The sequence below is a fragment of the Ziziphus jujuba genome, chromosome 8 (genome assembly GCF_031755915.1).
Source record: "Ziziphus jujuba cultivar Dongzao chromosome 8, ASM3175591v1".
Lineage (NCBI taxonomy): Eukaryota > Viridiplantae > Streptophyta > Magnoliopsida > Rosales > Rhamnaceae > Ziziphus > Ziziphus jujuba.
Window position 1 is genome coordinate 3920455 of NC_083386.1, and position 27967 is coordinate 3948421.

Consider the following 27967-nt stretch of genomic DNA (forward strand, 5'->3'; position numbering starts at 1 on the left):
GATAAACTATGAACAATCACTTAGAAAATAATTTCTATATGTACATATAAAACTTACTAAAATGAGTAAAGTGGAAAAATAGTATGAGATGAAGTGAACAGCCATGATACTTGCTAATGTTATATTTAAAATGTAAGCTTGTAATTTCGCTACTGAACCAATGTGAAGATATTTTTAATTTGATTATGCGTAATATAGGGTAAATTTGTATGATATATTAATGAACATGCGAATAATTATATGTCTATCTGCCTATATGTGATACAATTATATATATTCTTTTGGATTTTTCAAACCACACATTGCAACTCTCTTTTAGCTGCATTGTCTATTCATATTCAATTATTCAAATTCAATCAAATAAAGTTGACTTAGTTGATATGTCTTCTATATCCATTCTGATAAATCATAGGTTCAAAATATCATACATTCATCCCTTTATATTAGATATAATAATAATTTAAATTCAAAATTATTTAATCTAATTACGAAGCGTTCAAAATACCATTTGTGAAATGTACAAATTGGAATGTTTTAATTCCTATATATCTCTTTGTTTGATTCCTTGAGGGACAAGTTATTCATTTGTATTATTCGTATATCTCTAGGTAGAATCCTTTAGAGACTTTTAGAGTGGTGAATCAGAATCCTTATCTTTGTGTTTTTGGATTTAATTTGTGTTTTCTCTTATGTATTCTTAATGTTGGACTGGGAAGATTGAATAGAAGTTTACACCACATTAATTAGCAAAGTTTGGTTATCTTGTGCCAATTACTAACCGTTCCATTTTAATTTGGCTCGAGAAAGCTCAATGGTATAGTTTACTATTTGTTAACTCCACTAAATTTATAAAGATATTTTCATATTCCAAATATAACCATTCTAGCGGGTTATATTCCGAATTAAAAAGTATCATTACTTCCCTTAAATAAAACAGAGTTTCATAACTTGGAAAAAGAAAAATTTTATAAAATAACATAATCGAACATGAATATAGAAGGATATACTAGAAAATCAACTAACTCCATTACTTTCTTGTTCGGTATGTAAAATCAATTCAAATATACTCACCAAACAGTGCAAATAACATAGGCATATGTATATATATAGAGTTAGACTAACATTAAGACCACCTAATTATTTTAACGTTTAAATCTATTTTCATGAATCTTTATAACACATCAAAGATTAGGATTTAAAATTTAAAAAATGATCAAATATAAATTTAGTAATATAATAAAGAAAAATAAATCTTATCCGGATCCAATGATTAATTAAAATAATTTTAAATCTTAATTTTTAATATGACTTAAAAGCTGAAAGAGAAAAAAAGCATTGCTTTCATTATTTTTTTGTCATGCGTGCTTGTCTTCATAAAAAAACCAAAATTGAAAAAGAAAGCTGAGGGACCATCACTCGATCGCTTATATATTATGCTTTTGTTCTATCTACTATTGCAGTTCAAAATCATATATCTTCTATCTTCTTATCTTGTGGGACTGAATATCCAGCAAATGAATGGTGTCTCTTCCTGACCTTTTTCGTCTTTGCCAAAAACTCACATTTCAAACATGTGCGCATGTCATATTCTATTTAAATCTAACCACACACACACACACACACACACACACACACACACACACACAGATATATATATATATATATATATATATATTTGTATTTTGATAGAATACAAATCTTGAGATAAGATGTGTGTCAAGACCCCATCCAAAATCTCTCACCGGAACCCTAAACAAGCTTTGATCCCAAAGAAACCCTACCAGTCCCTCCAATGGAAAATCTAGTAGTATCTCTCCTAAGGGTTGGACTAACCCCAAAATTTCCTGTACAGAAAATACACTTCTAACAAATCCAACATAGTATACAGAGCATTTATAAAATTTCTAAGTTTGATAGTTATTACAACATGGAACGAGAGAAATATTATAAGATAGGAAATGAAAAAAGGAAGACTTCTTGTATTTTCAGTAATGAACAAGACGTCGAACTCACCTCTGATCGATCACTGTCTACAACTTGGACCTAAGGGAAAGAAATTTAAAAAAATATGAGATGCTAATCATCTCAGTGAGTGATCTAATCTACAATACAATAATAATAATGATATAACAATAAAATAAACTTGATTAATTAATAGTAAGTAAGTAATTTAATAATATTAGTTGAAAATAATGTTTTCTCTCAAAACCCTTATTGTTCATTCAATTGGAAATGTTTCCCTTTTAAAACATTTTCACAAAACCCAATATTTGCATACCCCAAAATCAAGAAATAATTGATTAAATAAATTGCCAATGAAATACAATAAATTAAAGATCTAAAATTTATAATGAAAATAAAAATAAAAATAATTTTTATAACAATTACTAAATGGAAAATAAAATATCATAAACAAATAAAACAGAAATCACAATAAAATTCATATTAAGATAATCCAGAAAATATTTAAATAAATAGAATAAATCAATTATTTAATAAAAGAAATATTTAAATCAATTTAAAACATCTATTTGAAATAAATGGTAAAGATATAAAGAAATCCATTTTAAATCGTCAAATCAATTTAAATAATGAAATCATAGTAAAAGCATTGATAATGCTTGTAGTTATGGTTGCGGATGGTAGTGGACATTGATAGATATATGTATATATATTTATATATATATATATATATATATAAAATTTTGGGTGTCCACATTTTATGGAAGATTTTGCTGAATTTTCCGTAAAATTATTCGCTAAGACTTTTCTTGGACGAGGCCGCTTGAGAATTGTGGAAGATCTTTGGGTTGGTCTTTTCAATTGAAATTTGGATATAAATATACAATTAATTCTAAAATTATTTTCAAATGACAATGTGATCAAAAGTCTATTTTTCATGATTAATTAATTATATATTTTATTATTATTATTTTTGTTTTAAAAATATTGTCTTTTTAAGAGAAATTTTTTTTTGATGAAATTTTACAATGTCTATGGAAGCTTGTAGATGTAGACATTTAGAATATCTCCTACAATGAGTGAATTGTGAAAATAAAAATGGCGCATAAAAAATATATATAGATTTTAAGAAAATTGCTCTCCATGTTTAGAATGAATTATCAAGAAATATCAACAAATGGGCAACAAAAATTGCAAACGAACGAAATAAAATGCAAAATAAGTAGGGAAGAAATTAAGAAAAACATAATCTAAAATAAGATTTCATGCATCTATAATCACCACCAGCATGTTAAAAAAAAAAAAAAAAACAATAATATGTATTTTTGTGAAAATTACTAAATGGCAGGTTAGTATTTTTTAATTATCATTCACCAAAAGAAGGGTATTTTTTATTGCGAGCTTCACAACTAAGTAAGCCTGTTATTGGTTGAATTTGTTGGCATTAAGGTATAAGAGTTTTAGTCAATTACTTGCAGATTGAAGTAAAGGACGGTTTCTTAGCCGTAAAAAACGAAGCAAGAGGTGTGTCAAAATTCTATTTTCATATGTAGACACCTGTTAGAAAAATTCAGAGCCAGAATTAGCTGGCTTGCCATAAGTTACGGCCAAAGTGACGGTTTAATTAAGCATCAAAAACTACCGCCAGAATGTGCCTGTAATGAATAATCCCAATCAATAGGAATGTCCTTTACCAATCTTCTTTCATTTGCTTCCTTCCTTAATATCCGAGTGCCTCCATCAAAATTTAGCCCACTTATTTCATTTCTCTTATACCAAAATATAACTCTACACAGCATACAAAATAAACAATAAACAAAATACAATATGAAAAAAATTGCAAGTATATTTTTCAGAAAAATGTACTTTATTATCCCATGGCATGCTTAGATGTTGAGGAAATTCTCTGGAGACAGGTAAAAGGGAATGAATGAGAGTGAAGATAGAGCAATTTTGAGAGAGAATCGTCTGGAACTTAAATTGTGATGTGTTGGAGCAAAAGGAATTGCCGGGGATGAGGGATTCCAACTGTGGGTAGTTATGGCTTGGGAGTGACAAATACGATAAGTTCTAAGTTAAGTAAAAATAAATTTGCAAATATAGTAAATGAACATTTTATTATGATAACTTCTTGCAAGGAAATAGTCCGAACAAGATAGAGTACAAGTAGCCAAATCTAAAACATTAATGCCGCATGCACTTGCAATTACAGCCTTATCCTTAAAAGACAAAGGTGTATATATATATATATATATATATTGGCATACTTGTCAATATATATATATAGTTTATTTATATAGTGCATGTGGTTCAAATATTTTGCAATGATATCAGTTACTAGCTGAAGAATCAATGACACCATCCAAGGTCATTGTTCCAACATATTTGTAGGGAGAGTTTTGGCCAATGCTTGCAATTGTATAGCCTCCGTTCGAATTGTCACTGAAATTATCAGTTTTGAACAAACTTTCGACCGCATCCCAAACGCCTCCAGTGTCGTAATGGCTAGTCGGTCGAACCTCAGTGTAAGCCTGTGTATGTATATATGATCAATATGTAGTATAACAGAGCTTAAGTAAATAATTAAAGATTGGAAGGAATATTAATTAATACTATAAGAGGTAGGTATAGTGTCGGTAGAGGGTATAGTTAGCTAGCCACTTACATAATTTGTACCATGATGGGGATTGGACCAAGCGTTCAACCAGGCAACTTTATCTCCGGCATTGTTCGAGCCGGAGTAAACAATTGCGGCGCTTGATCCACGGAGCGTCCAGGCGGTATGGACATGGAGAAAAGCAGCCCATTGGCCATTTTGAATCTCGTTTGGGTACGGGACTTCTCCGATATGGCCGTGGAAATCATAGTCCTTATAACGTACCAAGGTACCTCCAGTAGCATTATAAATTGTGACCAATGTAGCAATTCCATTGCCATACCTCTCCTTGAGGTTCTCGACATACTTGTCGGCATTCACGCTCTTTTCGTCTGCTTCCTTCAATTGGAATGCCACTTGAGCCCTGTCTTTGGCGGTTATTACCTTCTTATGAGGATAATAAAACTTCACTGTTGCATCAGTCACCGGCTTTCCAAACAAGTTGTCTGCCATCTTCTAGTATTATTATTAGTAATAGTAGCAGATATGCAGAGCTTTTTGGATTCAGTTTTTGGTGGGAATATATTGCAAGCAAAACACATATATTTATAGATATCCCTATCCTACCATGGAGCTCCATGTGTCCTTTATCTTATCTATATCGCAAGCTTGGCAAAATCTTATCCGGCATGATAATATGATACAAATTCATATGATAATTTATAGATTTTAATTGATTGATATTATGTCGGATTCTTATTTATATCACTTAATAAAACCCAATAAGTTAACAGATTTTAACGGCGTGAATCATAAAAATACACAATAAACCTATGAAACATATGAAAGTGGAATATTTTTATAATTATACAAGTTATATAATATTAAAATTACTTAATTTATTGTTAAACATATATTGATTTATTTTTTTGTTTGTTTACTTTTTTAAAAATCTAAAAACAAACAAATCTTTTTGCAATTTTTTTAAAAAATATTATTTTATTATTTAAAAGGTAAGTCAAATTTGAATATTTAAATTTATATATTTTTTTAATAGGTTAATAAATTGGATGATCGATTATATAATAATTAATTAAAAAATAAATTCAAATTTTATCTATTTCCACATAAAACTTTAATGAAATATGTTTTGGTGAATTAAATTTTACACCAACATCACATTACATGAATACCTTTTAACATGACACATTACCAGTTTGCGTAACCCTTGCTAGCCACTGTCCAATATCTTATCTACATCAGACGTAGCTCTTGCTAGCTACTGACCAATATCTTACCCACATCACAACTAGCCCTTGCTAGCCACTATATTCAATTTGTTTGTGCATATTTGGCCTTTACACGTTTCAGCGTTTGCGACCATATATGCTGCAACTAAAATAAGGAATGTTACCTTATATATATATATATATATGAGCTGTAGCATTTGTCGTATCAGGTAGTTGGCACTAAAACCACAGAAGAGCTACTTAATCTTTCTTTTCTTTTCTTTCTTTCTTTCTCTTTTTTTTTTTCTTTTTTTCATGTTTCTTTTTTGAAAAAGTACTCTTTTTCCAAACAAAACCTTAAGTATATATATGTACATATATAGTCAAGTCGACATGTTGGTTTTAGCTTTATGTATTCGTTCGTTAAGTTTGGAACTCATTAAAAGATAGTAGGATTTAGAAATTAATTAGTGACCAAAATATAGATTTATAATTAGTTAATAATCAAAATATAGATTTATTAACATGTTAAAATCCAATTCAGAAAAGTAAACTAGGTTGAGACCTGATGAACCCTAAATATGTTTTTGAATTTCAACCTTTGAAGTGATCAAAGAGTTGAAAAGGAAAGTCCTCATGGTTTGATGGTTGACTTGATAAAAGCAGGCGAATGTGAATTGCTATTCATATTATATAAAATTTGACATTGTTTAAATTTTGATGGTATAATTATACAATTAATTTTAAAATTGTTTCATAAATCTAATGTGCAAAAGATTATTTATGGCTATTAATTAATTATTATATATTTTATTAATTTTTTTTTCCAAAAAAATTGTTTTTTAAGGAAAATTTTGATTTTAAAGAAACATCATATCTAATAAAGTTTATATTAGTGGAGGATCACTTTAATAGTGTTTATTTTTTTATCTTATCAAATTAGCTTGATAGAATGTTTAGACATAGACCCATTGGAGAGTTTTTTTTTTTTTTTTTAATGGCTATCTATTTTTGTGATGTGGGAAAAAAAATCTAGCTGTAACATCCCGTCCCAAAGTACAACGGAAATTTTCCAACTTTGACGGAGGTTGACCGTTGACCTTTGACTTTGACTTTGTCCGTTGATCGAAAGGGGTCAAAAGTTGACTTTTTGTTCCGGTTGGAATTCTAGCTTGACTGAGGTACCGTTACAAAGTACACGTTGGCACGAGTTCATAGAATAGTAGCACGTCGAAAACGGAGCTACGGTTTGCAAGTTATGAGCAAAACGAGTTGAGGTCCAAACTGTTCAAGGGGTGCTGGAGTTGACTTTTTATTCATGCAAAGTTGAGCTTTGACTCATGCATGGTTGTAAAGTACTCGTCAATATGAGTCCGTAGACTGGCGGCACGTCCGATTTGGACATGTGGTTTGAAAGTTATGGACCTGTAGAGTTTTTTAAATACTGTATTATTTTAATATTATTTTTAGGCATAATTGGTTTAAATATTTTAAGGAAATTGTTTGTTTAAATTGGTGGTTTAATTTTATAATTATGCCCGTGGTATATTATTTATTGAACCTCTTGTTACAAGAAAAATTATTGTTTTATTGTTATCGATGTTTTCGTACAGGATATGTTAAAAGAAAATATGCGGGATGGTAAATGTGAAAGTTGGTATATTTCGCACGGTGAATTTGGAAAATGGTACGGTTATAATTAATTTAGTAATTATTTTAGACGCACTCATACAGTATTGGTGTTCTAGTGTATATGTGGTTTAGCGCGCAAGTTATTATGTCTCTCGTGAGTTGCCATTGGACCGAAGACAGGCAAGTCTTAGATATTGTGCATCAGCCGCCCCCCTCCTTGGCCGGGATGACGGTTTCAGTAGCGGTACTATCGGGACGCTGAAGTGCCGTTTGCAAGTTTCTCTCTTTAATCTCCCCACCAGTCGGTGCTCGGGACGCTGGGTATCGGAGGGCATCACCGATATATGGTGTGGTGCGTCAAGTGTAGATTTTCAAATAAAATTTCAAACTCCAAAGTATTCAAAATTTATTTATTATATCTTATTACATTTTATTTATATTTGGGGTATTTATTTATTTGTTATTTATTAAATTATTTGATCCTTTGGTTTTTGGGAAATACGAATAGCGGGTTTTGTGAAAATGTTTTAAAAGGGGAACATTTCCAACGGAGTGAATAGTGAGGATTTTGAGAGAAAGTATTACCTTCAAATGTGTATTTATTTATTTATTTAATTGTTGGTATTAATTAAATTCCTTTAATTGTTATATTATTAATATTGAAGGTGTACAGTAGATAGGGTCACTCACTGAGATGATTAGCATCTCACGTTTTTAAATTCCGTTCCCCTAGGTCCAGGTTGGGAGACGTTGATCGTCCGGGGCGAGCCCAAGGTCTCAGTTCGTTGCCGAAAGTCCAAGAAGTATTTCTTCCTTTTTTCCTCTCCATCTTGTATTGCTTCCTTATCTGTCATTGTATAAATTCCACATTTAATTATATAATGCTCTGTATACTGTATTGGACGTGTAGTTATTATTTATGCATTGATTGTCAGGACCCATCCAGAATTCCTTCCCCGAAACCCTAGACAAGCCCTGATCCCAGGGAAACCCTACCGGACCCTCCAATGGAAAATCCGGCAGAGCTTCCCCTAAGGGATGGACTTACCACAAATTACCTGCACTGAAAACACACTTCTATAATCACCCCCTTATTCCTCCCACAAACTACAAGTTGTTCCACAAATTTCAGCACTTCTCAAAATCAACAACAGTCCAGTGTATAAATAAAACATAAGTGTCCCAATAGTATACAGAGCTTTAAGAAGTGCTAATCAACAGAAATACAACAAGGCTGAAAGAAACAATACACTGAAATGAAAGAGTACAGGAGTACTTCTCGAAACACAATAGCAGCGGAAAACTTGGTTCGGTCCGGAAGAACGTCTACCACCACTTGCACCTAAGGGAACGGAACTTAAAAACGTGAGATGCTAATCATCTCAATGAGTGACCCTAACTACTAAACACTTTTAATGACAATAAAATAATAATAATAACAATTAAGGGAATAGAACAAATACCAACAATTAATAAATAAATAATAATAACTGTTGGAAAATACTAATTTCTCTCAAAACTCTTACCAATCGCTCCGTTTGAAATGTTCCCTTTTTAAAACCTTTTCACAAAACCCGATGTACGTACTTTCCAAAAACCAAGGGATTAAACCATTTGATACACAATAAATAAATAAGTACATACCCCAATATATAATTAAAATATAATAAATTATAGTAAATAATTTTTGAACACCTTTGGGGTTTAAAACATTATTTGCAAATTACACCTGACACACCACACCATATACCGGTGATGCCCTCCGATACTCAGCGTCCCAAGCACCGACTGGCAGGGGGTTAAAGAGAGAAACCTGCAAACGGTACTTCGGCGTCCCGACAGTACCGCTGCTGAAACCATCTCCCGGCCAAGGAGGGGGGCGGCTGTGCGCAAACAAACTTGCCTGCCCACGGTCCAATGGCAACAACGGGAGAAATAATAACCGCGCGCTAAACCACATAATACCTGCGCGCTACCACGTGTCCATACACCAGAACACCAATACTGTATGAGTGCGTCTAAAAATAAACATTATTAACCAACCGTACCGTTTTCCAAAATTACCGTGGGAAATATACCAAACTTTCACAAAATACCATCCCACATATTTTTATTTAACAACCCGGTACGAAACAGCGATAACAACAACCACAATTTTCTCGAAGTACGAGATGCAACCATAAAAATACCGCGGGCATAATTTATAAAATTTAAACAAATATTTTCGTAAAATATTTAACCCAGTTATGCTTGAAAATTATATTCGAAACCACGTACAAATACTACCGAAATACACTTTGCTCATGCATAATAAATTAAACCACAATATAATTCATAATTAAATCACACCACATGAGCATAATTTAAATACCAAATAAACATAATTAATTGCCCAAAATTATTTTTGAAGGTGGGTCACTCACCTTGAGCGCGTAAATCAACTAAGATCCTCCTCGGGATCAACTTCACCACTCGTACGTGCACCTACACAACTACAGTGCACCAACCAAAAATATTAATATTTTATTCTGGTAATTCCCAAATGGGTACCCGGAGAGCGAACACCAAACGATATCTAAAGGTTACGAGTTATATACCGAATCGAAGCTCGCGTGATGAGGATCACGGATTCGGTCTTACTTTCCGGTGATCGGACTCGACGGGGTCGGAATCTCGCCGGAAAGCTTTTTGGGTTTTGGCTCTGCAATTCTCCCAAACCGTCACGAATTGGCGGAAACGGATGCTGGATTCAGGTTCAGGAGGTTGAACACAGTGAACTGGAGCCGGCCGGAAGACTGGGTACTCGCCGGAATAGTAACTTCCGGCGAGCCGCCGCGGTCACCGGCAACCGTAGCCGGCGGCGGTGCGTTCGGTGGCCGTTGGCCGTGATTTTTTACAGATTTATAGATCGTGGGAAGAGCAATCCAACGGGGCCGGCGATGAGGCAAACGGAGGCCGGACGGCGGAGAAATCACGGTTTGAAGATTTCCGGCCCCTCACCGAAAAACGCTCCGATCCCGGCGCGTCGGTGGTTCAATGGCCGTGAAACTTGGTGGGTCGGCCGGACTTGAGGAGAGGATGAAGGGTGTCAGGCGCATGTGGCCGAAAAATGGCCGGAAGTGGGTCGATCGGTGGTGGAGGGAAAAACTCGCCGCCGATCTTCGAACGTCCGATCCGGGGGCGTCCGCCGGCCGATCGCCGTGAAAATTTGAGGTTTTGCTGGAAATAGGGAGGGGAAGCTTGCTGGCCGGTGCGTGTACAGTAATTCGGCCTGAAAATTTGAAAAATTCCGACGCCGGTCGGACTCTCTCTCTCTTTCTCTCTCCTCTCTCTCTTTCTCTCTCTTCCCGAGAATTTTATCAAATAAATGCCACTGTGTGACAATGTTCATGCCACGTGGACCAATCAGAAGCTGGCACATGGCATTTCACTGTTTATCGACTCAAAAACATTAAAATATTACGGTATCCGGCAAACTTCACGCGTCCATAACTTTTTAACCGGATGTCCGTTTTAAGCGTGCCGCTAGTCTGTGAACTCATATCGGCGAGCACTTCACAACCATGCACGAGTCAAAGCTCATTTCCCCATAAAGAAAAAGTCAACTCCGGCACCCCTTGGACAATTTGGACCGCAACTTGTTTTGCCCATCTTTCAAACCGTAGCTCCGTTTTCGACGTACTACTAGTCTACGAACCCGGGGCATCGTGCACTTCGCCACGGTACCCTGGTCAACTCGAAATTCCAACTAGAACAAAAAGTCAACTTTTGACCCGCTCGGTCAACGGTCAACCTCGGTCAATGTGCATGGATTCCGGTGCGATTTGGGACGGGGTGTTACACTGATTTACTGTTATTCTTTGAAGTGCTATAAATTTGTGGAATCAATTTGTAGTATCGTGGGAGGAATAAAGGGATGAATATAGAAGTGTGTTTTCAGCGCAAGAAATTTGTGGTAAGTCCTACCCTTAGGGGAGGTGCTGCCGGATTTTCCGTTGGAAGGTTCGGTGGTATTTCCCTGGGATCAGGGCTTGTCTAGGGTTCCGGGGAGGAATCTTGGACGGGTCCTGACATAGCAATACACAAAGTCATTTAGGATGCTTTTGATTTTAAATGATACAATATTATTTTCTATGGAAAACAATATAAAGTTTAATCAGGTAAAAGTATACAATTTACAACAAAATTGCTATTTCTTTTTTATTTAGAGTACGGATGTAAATAAGCTGAGTTGAGCTGAATAGTGGCATTCTCAAGCAACATTAACATTTATAATATAAAAATAATGACAAAGTCATTTTTTCATTCAAAAAAATTCTTACTATCTAATCAAGATAATGATTATTGATAAACATATACGTATATATGTATGTATATCTTACGTCCTTTTATAAGTATGTATGTATGTATGTATGTATATAATCTCTTTCTCATCTTTTTTGTCTTTGCCAAAAGCTCTTGCATGTTATACAGGTTCATAATGTACATTTAAAACATGCGTCTTATAGCATATGCTGTGTCATATTCTATCCATTCACATGCTTTTTATGGCATAAAAATTAATATTCTATATAAGCCGATAATATATGCTATGTATAGTGGTAATTCAAACCACATGCTATGTTATATCCTCTAGTTTTAGCATGGGACACTGTTGACCTCATATCAAATAATTGCTGAATTTGTAAACAAACAAGGTTTTATTATTTTAAAAACAAAGTTAAAATTATTGTCCAAGGCAACAGTGCTTGTACATCATCTTCTACTTAACCTTTTAAACCTTTTTTTTTTCCTTCTACATTGTCCATGTTTATATGGATATCATATTTAGAAATTTGACATGGTTATCTATACAAGAGTAATGCTACAATTGATTACTAATAGTACAGATATCATTCTTTGATTAGTTAATATGTTAATATAACATAGAAATTGATAAATCAACCCTTAAAGAGATAAACGTTATTAAATATAATCCAATCAAATAAAAATATGTATATTTTTAATAAATATGTTAGTAGAGTAAATGGTATCAGTGATATTATTCTTTATATAGTACATATTTATATGACCTTAAATATGTACATATAAAATAATCAATAATTTTGTGTGTGTATATATATATATATATATAAATTGACTTTTTCAATAGTATGATACCAATATAAATTCATTTTTGCCAGGACAAATAAATGATTTAGAAAAGACACATCGTTTGCCAAAAATCATACATTTAAAGGTCACCTTAATTTCATTGATAGAAAAAGTATTTTGGATTTGGACTTCAGTACAAAGCTTGTTCATCAACTCAATTATTCAGTACAAAGGCTGTGGAATGTACTTTTTTTGACATATATATATGTATATATATAGGTGATTTCCCCAAGCGCACAAATGCACGTTTAAATTGTTGGCAAATGTATCACTGTACCAGTAATGGTAATGGTATCAAATAATTGCTGAATTTGTAAACATACAAAGCTTTGCGGGGACCATTTGCTCCTTCAGCAAGCATCCCCTGGACCTTTATCATCTTGCATGTGCACCAAATATATTAACAACCACTCATATATATATATATAGCTGATTTTCCCCAGATACACAAACACACGTTTAAATTGCTGTGGCAACCGAATGGACAAGAAAGAGACACCCCAGTTGCCTAAAACCATATGTATCACTGTCCCAATGATAGTAATGGTACGAATTAATTAATTGCTGAACTTGGAAACAAGCAAGGCTTTGCGGGACCATTGCTTTGCGGGACCATTGCCTCCTTCAGAGACCATCCCCTAGGATATGCTTCTTGTCTATTTATCATCTTGAAAAGTCTTAATTGTTGTTTTCAAAATATTCTAAATACTGTTAGTAGCCGACAACTTATTTACATGTGTATCACTATGAAAAAGATAAGCATTAGCCACGGGCATTTTAGCTACAATGAATTGCTGTATATAGAAATTTTTAACGACAATATTATTGACCACAACATGGTAACAGTGTATTGTGGGTAAAAACATTTAACCACACAATAGTCACAATTTTTTTCTTGGCTAATAACTCCTTTTTTCGTACTGTGTTTTGTAATCTGAGGTTTAATCGTCCATTAAAAAGTCATTGTTCAATTATCTATTTTGCATTGTTTAGAAACTTCATCATGGTACCAAAGGGGGAAATCTTCAATCTTTATACATACTATTGTTGAGCCAAAATTAACCATTCAATACTTTCACCACACTTGAATTTTGCTGGAATATCCATGGTTTATTTGCATTTGCATGCATGTCTCTTTATGATTAACAATTCTGATCACTATTCTCTGACTATACACCGATGAATTTGGAAATATCCACCCTTTTGTCTTAGCTGAAACAAACTCCCTCTTATGGCATGTGCTCTGTCATATTCTATGAACAAAAAATTCTTTTTGTAGAATAAATAAACAAATGCCATAATCCAATAATATAAGAGTAATTCTACACATTAAATTTGTTAATCAAAATTTTTATGAGCATGAAGTTGGATTGTTTAATTATTCGATTGGAAATGGCCACAAATATAGATTTCATATTCCTCTGGTTTTGGCATTTTACTTTTTACCTCATATATATATATATATAATGAAATTTTGAGTCTCTTTTTTCTTTTTTTCTTTTTTGGAGTCAGTTAAAAGTATTACAATTTTATCAACAGAGAATTACTATTTCTTTTCTATTTCGAGTGGCTATTAATTCTTTAAATATAGATATGAAAAAAATAAAATAATAAAATAAAATAAACATGTGCACATCCCCACAGCTCATGCTTTTGTTCTGGCTGCTATATATATTTTACAAAGAGGACAGTATCTCATGCAGGTGGTCTGGGCTGTTACAAATGGTATCAGAACCAGTACCAAGTAGAGAGGATTGTAAACTCCTACATCGGTTAGAAAGAGGAACGAAGCACTCCTTATAAGGTGTGTGGATACCTTTCCCTTGAGACACGTTTTGAAAACCTTGAGGGCTCGGTTGTAAAAGGATTCCCTAAGCCCAAAGAGGATAGTATCTCATACGGGTGGTCTGGGCTATTACATATGTCTTCTGTCTTCTAACATGAAAATCCAAACAATTCAAATTAAATTCCGATTGCTTTAAAAAATAAAAAATCATATATATATATATAATCAAGTTGATATCTAACTAACCCATTAGCATCACATATTTGTTTCATTAGCTTTTAGATCACTTTAAAAATTAAGATTTAAAAATTAAATAATTATTTAATATGAATTAATGACAAGTTAAAACGCTGTTTGATGAAAGTGAAACTTAAACTTATTAAAATATTAATGAACTTTTAAATGTCACATTTTGAAACTATTCAATAGTTGATAATGAAAGTCATAATGTGTGAGAGGGACATCGGTTGGAAAGGTGAATGAAGCATACCTTATAAGAGGGTGTGGATACCTTTCCCTTGCGAGGCCTTTTAAAACCGTGTGGGCTGGGTTGTAAGAGGATTCCTCAGGCCCAAAGAGGACAATATTTCATACGGATGGTCTGGGCTGTTACAGGTGGTATCAGAGCCAGTACCCGGATCGGTATGCCAGCAAAGACGTTAGGCCCCAAGAGGGGAGGATTGTTAAGTCCCACATCGGTTAGCAAGGGGAACAAAGCACTCCTTTATAAAGTGTGTGGATACTTTTTCCTTGTGGACGCGTTCCCATGAGGGAAGTAAAACCGTAAGGGGTAAGATTGGGCTCACCACCTAGCTTTCAAAGCAGACAATATCCTGGTTGGGCCTGGGAGGCAGGGGCCAGTGGGACTGACAGGTGAAGGAGTGGAACCCCTAACCAATAGGATGCGTTTTGAAAACCTTGAGGGCTGGGTTGTAAGAGGATTTCCCAGGCCCAAAGAAAACGATATCCACATGCGGGTGGTCTGGGCTATTACATGATGATTTTGTCATCAATTTGATTTGATGTAAAACTAATTATGTGTGTGTATATATGTGTATGTGTGTGTGTGTGTGTGTATGTATGTGTGTGTGGAAATATTGTATGTTGTGGCTACTTTTCATCCATAAAACAATATGATTGTAATGATATAAATATATATATATATATAGTCCTTCTTATGGTTAGGACCGTCCAGATGAAATCGCGTGCGAACCAGAGAAAAGCAGACGCTACACACGGAAAAAATGTTGGCTTTTAACTCAGAGAAAAAGCCGATGCTATACAAGAAAAAAACGTCGACTTTTCTAAAAATGCCGGCTTTGCTCCAGGTTGGCAAGCAACTTCATCCGGATGGTCCTGATTATATAATCCTCTAATATATATATATATATATTTCTATTTTATTTTATTTTAATTTTACTTACATGTATTTTGTAGGTACATGTAACGATGCATGAGTCGATGAGAAATTTTAACAGAAGCCTAAGCGAGGAATAGTCCAATGCACCCCAAAAAAAAAAAAAAAAAAAAAAAAAGGAAAGGTGTGGGAATACCTCATGGTTTAAACCAAAAAAAAAAAGTAATAATAATTTGGGTCATATTTTAATTCATGAAATTTTGTATTTATTTAAAATTTTATAGATTAGTACAAGATGCTTGTATATAGTTACTAATTGATAGAAATTGAAAATCAATATTCCACAAAGAGTCCTATATAAATAAAAATTCATCAAAAATAAAATACAAATTCAAAAGAAATAAAATTTTACAGAGTTTCACTATATGTAGTAAGAATATTTGTAAAAATTATTATGTCAAATAAAAACTCAAAAATATTTTAAATTGATTTTTATTCCTTTTTTTTTTTTTTTTGTTAAACTGACCAGAAAATAAATTCAGACAACTGAGTATAGATAACTTAAAAAATCACAATGGCCAAAATATAAGAAATTTGAAGTTAAAACATCCTATAGTAATAATAAATATATAGAGGATAACACATAAAAATTTTTAGAACAAAATAATCTCGTTTGTATCTATTTTGAAATTTCACAAATAAATCATATTTCAGTCACACAGAAAAGCCAGAAAAAATGTACAGATTAAAAATTTCATAATAAATTGAAAATAAATCCAGATCAACCCAAATAAATTTCTATTGATTCAAAACCTTCTATTTCCAACCATAAAAAGTTTAGCACCAATAGAGACTTTTAAATATTTTAAATAAACTCCAACATTCACTTTGTATAAATTCCCATCTAAATTTGTCTAGATTAAGGTTTTAAAAAAAGACAAATTCTTCAATTTAGCCTTAATCATTAGTTCTATGATCCCAAAACATCTTAAATAATCTCATATAACGTAAAATTAAAAAAAAATTAAAAAAGAAAAACCAATCTTAATCAACTTCAAGAATTTTCAAAATCTTCCTTTCTATGCTTCAAAATTTGTTTAGAATTTCAAAATCTCCGAAGATATGAGATCCCGAATAATATTAAACGGATACGAACATATTAAATTAAAAAAAATAAAAAAATCCTTAATATTAACCCTAATATCTTTTAAGACTAGAAGAAAATGAAAAAGAATACTTAATTGATACTCTAGCATCGCAAAATTGAAAACAAATGTAAAAATAAAATAAACATTTATTTTCCTTTTTTTTTATAAAATTAAAAATAGAGTAAATATTGTCAGGACCCGTCCAAAATTCCTCCCCGGAACCCTAGACAAACCCTGATCCTAGGGAAATACCACTGAACCTTCCAACGGAAAATCCGGCAGCACCTCCCCTAAGGGTAGGACTAACCAAAGATTTCCTGCACTGAAAACACACTTCTATAAACATCCCCTTATTCCTCCCACGTTACTACAATATAATTTCACAAATTTGCAGCACTCCAAATGAATAACAATAATTCAGTGCATAATTAATAACTAAATATCCAATACAGTATACAGAGCATTATATAAATAAATGCGAAATTAATACAATGACAGATAAAGAAGCAATACAAGATGAAGAGGAAAAAGGGAAGAAAATGCTCCTTGGATTTTCGGCAATGAACTGAGACGTTGGACTCATCCTGGACGATCAACGTCTCCCAATCCTTGAACCTAGGGAACGGAATTTAAAAATATGAGATGCTAATCATCTTAGTGAGTGACCCTATCTACTGTACACTTTTAATATTAATAATATAACAAATAAAGGGAATTTACTTACTCAATACCAAACAATTAAATAAATAAATAAACAATAAACATTTGAAAGTAATATTTTCTCTCAAAACCCTCACTATTCACTCCGTTGGAAATGTTCCCCTTTTAAAACATTTTTAGCAAAACCCGTTATTCGTATTTCCCGAAAACCAAGGAATCAATTAATTTAATAAATAATAATTAAATAATCCAAATATAAGTAAAATGTAAACAATATAATAAATAATTTTTGAACACTTTAGGGTTTGAAATTTTTATCTGAAAATTTATACTTGACGCACCACACCGTATACCAGTGATGCCCTTCGATACCCAGCGTCCCGAAGACCGACTGGCTGGGAGGTTAAAGAGAGAAACTTGCATACGGCGCTTCGGCGTCCCGACAGTACCGCTGCTGAAACCGTCATCCCGGCCACAGAGGGGGGCGGCTGATGTGCAATATATAAGACTTGCCTACCCTCGGTCCAATGGCAACTAACGGGAGACATAATAACTTGCGCGCTAATCCACATATACAGTCAGAACACCAATACTGTATGAGTGCATCTAAAATAATAACCCAATTTTCCAAAAATTTACCATGGGAATTATACCATTTTTCAAACTCACCATCCCACATTTTTCTTTAACATTTCCGATACCAAAACCACCGATAACAATATACAAATAATTTTTCTCATAACACAAAGTCCATCAGTTAATATTCCACGGGCATAATTATAAAATTTGAAACCACCAATTTAAACCAATCTTTCTTGAAATATTTAAACCAATCATGCCCAAAAATAATATTAAAATCCAGATACAATTAATAAATGAAAATACCTTACTCATGCGTAATAAATACAATTAAATCACAATAATAATAATAATAATCGGGAATTTCTTAATAGCCCAAAATTCCGTTTAGCATCAATGGGTATATATATATAAAATAAATTAATATTTTTTTCCCAATTATATTTAAATTCCACCACACGAGCATAATTCTAAATATCAATTTAACACCAAATAAATATAATTAATCACCCCAAAATAGTTTTAAAGGTGGGTCACTCACCTGGAGTATGCAATTAACCTAAGATCCTCCATGGGATCAATTCCACGATGCACACGTGCTCCTAGAACAACAATTCACACACAGTCAAATAAAATAATATTTTATTCAGATAAATAATACCCGGTACCCGGGGGGTTAAACACAAACGTTAACCAAAATTGACGAGTAATATACCGAATCGAAGCTTGAGTGACGAGGATTACGAATTCGGTCTTACCTCCCGAAGATCGAACCCGAGATGGCCGGAATCTCGTCGAAAATCTTTCAGCCTTTAGAGCCTCGATTCTCCCAAACTGTGGCAAATTGGAGGAAAAGGACAACGGATTTGGATTCAGGGGGTCGGAATTAGTGGAGAGGGACCGGAGACGGCACTGGGTACTCGCTGGAATAGGGATTTCTCCAGCGAGCTGTCGCGGTCACCGGCAACCGTCGCCGCCGCCGGCGCGTGCGATAGCTAGTGGCTGAGATTTTTGGGGGTGTTGTAGATCGAAGGGAGAGGGTCTCAATAGTACCAGCAGTGACAAGAATGGAGGCCGGAATGTGGAGATCTCAGACATTTAAGGAATCGGCGCCGTCGCCAGAAAAAGCCCCGATCTGGGAGCGTCGGCGATCGGTTGGCCATGAAATTTTTTGGGGGTATGCCGAAAATGAGGAGGTGGTGAGGGGTGGCTGGCGCATGTAGCCTGAAAATGGCCAGAAATGGGTCAAACGGCGGTGGCAGGTGGTGGAGGGGAAAAATCGTCGTCGCCGAAAAACGCTCCAATCCTGGCGCGTTACCGGTCAGTTGGCCGTGAGATTTGGGTGGTCGATCAGAATTGAGGAGGCGGAGGCAGTGGGGTGACACATGTGGGGAAAGGGTGGCCGAAAAATAGCTAAATGGCAATGCCCGGTCGTTTCTCTCTCTAGCTCTCTCTCTCTCTCTCTCTCTCTCTCTCTCTCTCTCCTTTCCCCGCCGGCCCGACCATTTTGCCAAAATAAAAGCCACCGTGGGTGACACTGTTCACCCATGTGGACCTCTCAGATGTCGACACATGGCATCACTGTTCACTTACGCCAGATATAATAAAATATTACGGTATTCGTAAAACTTGCATGTTCATAACTTTGTAACCAGATGTCCAATTTAAGCGTGCCACTAGTCTATGAACTCGTATCGACGAGAACTTTACAACCATATGAAAGTCAAAGCAAAATTCTACAACCATAAAAAGTCAACTCCCAGCACCTTTTGGACAATTTGAATCTCGTCTTGCTTTGCTCATATGTCAGGACCCGTCCAGAATTCCTCCTCCGGAACCCTAGACAGCCCTGATCCCAGGGAAATACCACCGAACCTTCCAACGGAAAATCCGGCAGCACCTCCCCTAAGGGATTTACTTACCACAAATTTACCTGCACTGAAAACACACTTCAAAAAAAAACATCTCCTTATCCCTCCCACAAACTACAAACTGATTCCACAAATTCCGGCACTTCTCAAAGCAACAACAGTCCAGTGCATAAATAAAACAGAAGTATTCCAATAGTATACAGAGCTTTAAGAAGTGCTAAACAACAGAGATACAACAAGGCTGAAAAGAAATAATACACTGAAATGAAAGGGTACAAAGAAACTTCTCGAAACACAACAGCAGCGGAAAACTTGGTTCGCTCCGGAAGAACGTCTACCACCACTTGCACCTAAGGGAACGGAATTTAAGAGTGTGAGATGCTAATCATCTCCGTGAGTAACCCGAACTACTGAACACCTTTTAATAATAATAATAAAATAATAACAATTAAGGAGTGGAACAAATACCAACAATTAATAATAAATAATAATAACCTTTGGAAAATAATGATTTCCCTCAAAACTCTCACCAATCGCTCCGTTTGAAATGTTCCATTTTTAAAACCTTTTCGCAAAACCCAATGTGCATACCTCCCAAAAACCAAGGGATTAAATAATTTAACAACAACAATTAAATAAATACATACCCCAAATATATAATAAAAATATAATAAATTATAATAAATAAATTTTGAACACCTTTGGGGTTTAAACCATTATTTGCAATTACACCGACAATTACACCTGACGCACCACACCATATACCGGTGATGCCCTCCGATACCCAGCGTCCCGAGCACCGACTGGCGGGAGGTTAAAGAGAGAAACCTGCAGTGGTCACTTCGGCGTCCCGACAGTACCGACTGCTAAAAAAAAACCATCACCCGGCCAAGGAGGGGGGCGGCTGTGCGCAACAATAACCTTGCCTGCCCACGGTCCAATGGCAACTCACGGGTGAAGTAATAACCGCACGCTAAACCACATAATAACCGCGTGCTAAACCACGTGTCCATACACCATACACCAGAACACCAATACTGTATGAGTGCGTCTAAAAATAAACATAAACAACCAACCGTACCGTTTTTCCAAAAACCACCGTGGGAAGTATACCAAAATTTCACAAAACACCATCCCACATATTTTATCCAATCACCCGGTACGAAACAGCGATAACAACAAACCACAATTTCTCGAAATACGAAATGCAACCATAAAAATACCGCGGGCATAATTTATAAAATTTAACCAAATATTTTCACAAAATATTTAACCCAATTATGCCCGAGAAATCACATTTGAAACCACGTAAAATTAATACCGAAACATACCTTGCTCATGCATAACAAATAAATTAAATTAAACCGCATTAAAACCATAATTAAACCACACCACATGAGCGTAATTAAATACTAAATTAAATACCAATTAAATTTAATTAATTGCCCAAAATAATTTTTGAAGGTGGGTCACTCACCTGGAGAGCGCAAATCAACTAAGATCCTCCTCGGGATCCACTCCACTACTCGCGCGTGCACCTAAACAACCACAGTGCACAAACCAAAAATATTAATATTTTAGTCGGGTAATTCCCAAATGGATACCCGGGGAGCGAACACCAAGCGACATCTAAGGGTTACGAGTTATATACCGAATCGAAGCTCGCGTGATGAGGATCACGGATTCGGTCTTACTTTCCGGTGATCGAACCCGACGGGGTCGGAATCTCGCCGGAAAGCTTTTCGAGTTTCGGCTCCGCAATTCTCCCAAACCGTCGCGAATTGGCGGAAACGGAAGTCGGATTTGGGTTCAGGAGGTCGAACACTGCGGACTGGAGCTGGCCGGAATTTTCGGGTACTCGCCGGAACAGTAATTTCCGGCAGGCCGCCACGTCACCGGCAACCGTCACCGGAACAGTATTTTCCGACGGTGGCCGTTTGCTGTGAAATTTTGCAGATTTGTAGATCGTGAGGAGAGCAATCCAACGGGACCGACGGTGAACAAAACGGAGGTCGGACGGCGGAGAAATCACCGTTTGAAGATTTTCGACCCCTCGCCGGAAAACGCTCCGATCCCGGCGCGTCGGTGGTCCGATGGCCGTGATTTTTGGTGGGTAGGCCGGACTTGAGGAGAGGATCAAGGCTGTCAGGCGCGTGTGGCCGGAAAGTGGCCGGAACAGTGCCGATTCGCGGTGGCCGGCGGTGGAGGGGAAAAATCGCCGCCAAACTTCGGACGTCCGATCCGGGCGCGTCCGGCGGCCGTTTGCCGTGAAATTTGGAGGTTTTGCCGGAAATGAGGTGGGCAAGCTTTCTGTCCGGCGCGTGTACAGTAACTCGGCCGGAACAGTGGCAAAAATCCGGTGGCCGGCGGTGGCTCTCTCTCTCTCTTTCTCTCTCCTCTCTCTCTTCTCTCTCTTTCTCTCTCTTCCCCGAGAGTTTTTCAAAATTAAAACCCTGCGTGACACTGTTCATGCCACGTGGACCACTCAGAAGCTGACACGTGGCCGTTCACTGTTCACGACCCAAAAAAAATATTAAAATAATACGGTATCCGGTAAACTTCAAACGTCCATAACTTTTTAACCGGATGTCCGTTTTGAGCGTGCCGCTAGTCTGTGAACTCGTATCGACGAGCACTTCACAACCATGCATGAGTCAAAGCTCAATTCCCCATAAACAAAAAGTCAACTCCAGCACCCCTTGGACAGTTTGGACCGCAACTTGTTTCGTCCATAACTTTCAAACCGTAGCTCCGTTTTCGACGTGCTACCAGTCTACGAACTCGTGGCATCGTGCACTTCGCCATGGTACCCTAGTCAACTCAAAATTCTCACCGAGTCAAAAAGTCAACTTTTGATCCCTTTGGTCAACGGTCAACAGTCAACCTCGGTCAACGTGCACGGATTCCGGTGCGATTTGGGACGGGGTGTTACAGCCTTCCCCCCTTACAAAAATTTCGTCCTCGAAATTTCCGCGCGTCACTAGAACAGATAAGGGTTCTGATCACGCACTTGCGCTTCGGGCTCCTACGTCGCTTCCTCGACTAAGTGGTTCCTTACCAACCAATCCATGCCCAAACTTACTTCAAGTCCGAATAGATCCAACAGGATCAGATCCGCTTCCATCACTTGATCTTCGATGCAGAAGAAACATTCCTTGATTAACTGGCTAGGCCACAAGGATTCTCCTACAGGAGTGGCTATTTCTAGCAGACATTCTAAAGGAGTAGGGGTCATACCGACCCGAACGACAGACTCTCTTGAGATGAACGAATGTGTTGCTCCCGGGTCTATAAGTACACATGTGTCATTACCAAAAATAGTCAAAGTACCTGTGAAATCGTCGGGCGTAGTCCTGGCTCCCTGCTGCGTCATAGCAAACACCCGGCCTTGACTTGTCTGCTGGGGTCTCCTTCCTCTACCTCGACTCGATCCTGCAGACGGCTGGACTGATCCCGAAGAAACTCCTACTGGCTGACTCCCCTGGGAACTCTGTCCTGGAAATACTCCCGTATGCTGTGTCCGTCGACCTGCTCCTAGCACACTGCCGCTACCATAAGGGCAATCCCTCCTTATGTGGCCTGGCTGCCCACACCGAAAGCATAAACCATCCAACTGACACTGCCCAGAATGATTCCCCCTACAAAGTGGACAAATCCGCGGAGAACCAATGCGTGACTGCTGGTACGAGCTTGTATCCACACTGATCGAATGGCGAGCTGGCTGGGGCATACGATAACTATCTCTCCTCTGGAATCTGCCTCGTGGGCTTAACCCATCATTGTCTGAGCCTGAACTATGGCTTCTTTTAGTTGCCCCCTGTTGAGGTACTCCGCTATACGAACCTTCGAAAGATCTGCGCCTTGAGGGTCTGCGTATCTCCTCCTGTCTCTCTAGCTCGAGCGCTGCATCCCTGGCGGACTGATAGGTGGGATGTACTGATCCAGAAAGGGTGTAGCCGATGCTCTCTTTCAATCCATCTATGAACCTCATCTTCTTCGTGTGATCGTCAGGAATCAGGTGCATGCAGAATTCTGATAGTTCTCGGAATCTCCTCTCGTACTCGGTCACTGTCATGTTCCCCTGTCGCAGTTCCTCGAACTCTCTCCTTCTTGCCTCACGATAGGCAGGAGGACAAACTCAGTAGAGAAGGCAATCTTGAACTGATCCCACGTATGCCTTCTGCGGGTCTTCTCCATCTGCCACCACTTCCGGGCGTCTCCCTCTAACATGAACCCAGAAATCCTCACCATATCTTCATCGGGGCACTGCATCCCCTCTTCCAAGATTTTCTCCATGCTGGATAGCCACTTCAAGGCTGCTGCTGGGCCTTGGCTCCCATCGAACTCCACGGCTCCTAAACGTCGAGCTTGATCCACAGATCGATTACTAGAGCTTGAACCCCCTAAGGCTCTAGTTAGTTGAGAGACCAGATTTCTAAGGCTAGAACGACTTCCGGAACTCTCAGCAGAGCGTTCCCGAGTCCTACGTGTGTCCCGCCGACTCATCGTAGTAGATTATGAGGAAACAAACAAGAGTTTAGAAACAGGGACACTTAAGCACGATTACGAAAGGAAGGAATTTACGGATGGGCTGTACAGCAATGCACAGTCCCTTAGGATTACAAGAACCTATGCTCTGATACCAACTGTCAGGACCCGTCCAGAATTCCTCCTCCGGAACCCTAGACAGCCCTGATCCCAGGGAAATACCACCGAACCTTCCAACGGAAAATCCGGCAGCACCTCCCCTAAGGGATTTACTTACCACAAATTTACCTGCACTGAAAACACACTTCAAAAAAAAACATCTCCTTATCCCTCCCACAAACTACAAACTGATTCCACAAATTCCGGCACTTCTCAAAGCAACAACAGTCCAGTGCATAAATAAAACAGAAGTATTCCAATAGTATACAGAGCTTTAAGAAGTGCTAAACAACAGAGATACAACAAGGCTGAAAAGAAATAATACACTGAAATGAAAGGGTACAAAGAAACTTCTCGAAACACAACAGCAGCGGAAAACTTGGTTCGCTCCGGAAGAACGTCTACCACCACTTGCACCTAAGGGAACGGAATTTAAGAGTGTGAGATGCTAATCATCTCCGTGAGTAACCCGAACTACTGAACACCTTTTAATAATAATAATAAAATAATAACAATTAAGGAGTGGAACAAATACCAACAATTAATAATAAATAATAATAACCTTTGGAAAATAATGATTTCCCTCAAAACTCTCACCAATCGCTCCGTTTGAAATGTTCCATTTTTAAAACCTTTTCGCAAAACCCAATGTGCATACCTCCCAAAAACCAAGGGATTAAATAATTTAACAACAACAATTAAATAAATACATACCCCAAATATATAATAAAAATATAATAAATTATAATAAATAAATTTTGAACACCTTTGGGGTTTAAACCATTATTTGCAATTACACCGACAATTACACCTGACGCACCACACCATATACCGGTGATGCCCTCCGATACCCAGCGTCCCGAGCACCGACTGGCGGGAGGTTAAAGAGAGAAACCTGCAGTGGTCACTTCGGCGTCCCGACAGTACCGACTGCTAAAAAAAAACCATCACCCGGCCAAGGAGGGGGGCGGCTGTGCGCAACAATAACCTTGCCTGCCCACGGTCCAATGGCAACTCACGGGTGAAGTAATAACCGCACGCTAAACCACATAATAACCGCGTGCTAAACCACGTGTCCATACACCATACACCAGAACACCAATACTGTATGAGTGCGTCTAAAAATAAACATAAACAACCAACCGTACCGTTTTTCCAAAAACCACCGTGGGAAGTATACCAAAATTTCACAAAACACCATCCCACATATTTTATCCAATCACCCGGTACGAAACAGCGATAACAACAAACCACAATTTCTCGAAATACGAAATGCAACCATAAAAATACCGCGGGCATAATTTATAAAATTTAACCAAATATTTTCACAAAATATTTAACCCAATTATGCCCGAGAAATCACATTTGAAACCACGTAAAATTAATACCGAAACATACCTTGCTCATGCATAACAAATAAATTAAATTAAACCGCATTAAAACCATAATTAAACCACACCACATGAGCGTAATTAAATACTAAATTAAATACCAATTAAATTTAATTAATTGCCCAAAATAATTTTTGAAGGTGGGTCACTCACCTGGAGAGCGCAAATCAACTAAGATCCTCCTCGGGATCCACTCCACTACTCGCGCGTGCACCTAAACAACCACAGTGCACAAACCAAAAATATTAATATTTTAGTCGGGTAATTCCCAAATGGATACCCGGGGAGCGAACACCAAGCGACATCTAAGGGTTACGAGTTATATACCGAATCGAAGCTCGCGTGATGAGGATCACGGATTCGGTCTTACTTTCCGGTGATCGAACCCGACGGGGTCGGAATCTCGCCGGAAAGCTTTTCGAGTTTCGGCTCCGCAATTCTCCCAAACCGTCGCGAATTGGCGGAAACGGAAGTCGGATTTGGGTTCAGGAGGTCGAACACTGCGGACTGGAGCTGGCCGGAATTTTCGGGTACTCGCCGGAACAGTAATTTCCGGCAGGCCGCCACGTCACCGGCAACCGTCACCGGAACAGTATTTTCCGACGGTGGCCGTTTGCTGTGAAATTTTGCAGATTTGTAGATCGTGAGGAGAGCAATCCAACGGGACCGACGGTGAACAAAACGGAGGTCGGACGGCGGAGAAATCACCGTTTGAAGATTTTCGACCCCTCGCCGGAAAACGCTCCGATCCCGGCGCGTCGGTGGTCCGATGGCCGTGATTTTTGGTGGGTAGGCCGGACTTGAGGAGAGGATCAAGGCTGTCAGGCGCGTGTGGCCGGAAAGTGGCCGGAACAGTGCCGATTCGCGGTGGCCGGCGGTGGAGGGGAAAAATCGCCGCCAAACTTCGGACGTCCGATCCGGGCGCGTCCGGCGGCCGTTTGCCGTGAAATTTGGAGGTTTTGCCGGAAATGAGGTGGGCAAGCTTTCTGTCCGGCGCGTGTACAGTAACTCGGCCGGAACAGTGGCAAAAATCCGGTGGCCGGCGGTGGCTCTCTCTCTCTCTTTCTCTCTCCTCTCTCTCTTTCTCTCTCTTCTCTCTCTTTCTCTCTCTTCCCCGAGAGTTTTTCAAAATTAAAACCCTGCGTGACACTGTTCATGCCACGTGGACCACTCAGAAGCTGACACGTGGCCGTTCACTGTTCACGACCCAAAAAAAATATTAAAATAATACGGTATCCGGTAAACTTCAAACGTCCATAACTTTTTAACCGGATGTCCGTTTTGAGCGTGCCGCTAGTCTGTGAACTCGTATCGACGAGCACTTCACAACCATGCATGAGTCAAAGCTCAATTCCCCATAAACAAAAAGTCAACTCCAGCACCCCTTGGACAGTTTGGACCGCAACTTGTTTCGTCCATAACTTTCAAACCGTAGCTCCGTTTTCGACGTGCTACCAGTCTACGAACTCGTGGCATCGTGCACTTCGCCACGGTACCCTAGTCAACTCAAAATTCTCACCGAGTCAAAAAGTCAACTTTTGATCCCTTTGGTCAACGGTCAACAGTCAACCTCGGTCAACGTGCACGGATTCCGGTGCGATTTGGGACGGGGTGTTACAGCCTTCCCCCCTTACAAAAATTTCGTCCTCGAAATTTCCGCGCGTCACTAGAACAGATAAGGGTTCTGATCACGCACTTGCGCTTCGGGCTCCTACGTCGCTTCCTCGACTAAGTGGTTCCTTACCAACCAATCCATGCCCAAACTTACTTCAAGTCCGAATAGATCCAACAGGATCAGATCCGCTTCCATCACTTGATCTTCGATGCAGAAGAAACATTCCTTGATTAACTGGCTAGGCCACAAGGATTCTCCTACAGGAGTGGCTATTTCTAGCAGACATTCTAAAGGAGTAGGGGTCATACCGACCCGAACGACAGACTCTCTTGAGATGAAC

General features: G+C 37.7%; 1 protein-coding gene and 1 long non-coding RNA gene across 2 annotated transcripts in view; one reads left to right on the plus strand and one right to left on the minus strand.

Moving 5' to 3' along the window:
• Positions 1–27967, plus strand: part of LOC132805119 (uncharacterized) — a 283618-nt gene that overhangs the window by 10750 nt on the left and 244901 nt on the right. The gene's annotated exons all lie outside the window — the stretch shown is intronic.
• On the minus strand, positions 4061–5148 carry LOC107410326 (23 kDa jasmonate-induced protein). Its single transcript, XM_048470445.2, has 2 exons — positions 4628–5148; positions 4061–4493 (listed from the first exon to the last, which is right to left on the minus strand). Exons 1-2 carry the CDS (start codon positions 5069–5071, stop codon positions 4293–4295), a joined length of 645 nt encoding a protein of 214 aa, XP_048326402.2. The 5' UTR covers positions 5072–5148; the 3' UTR covers positions 4061–4292.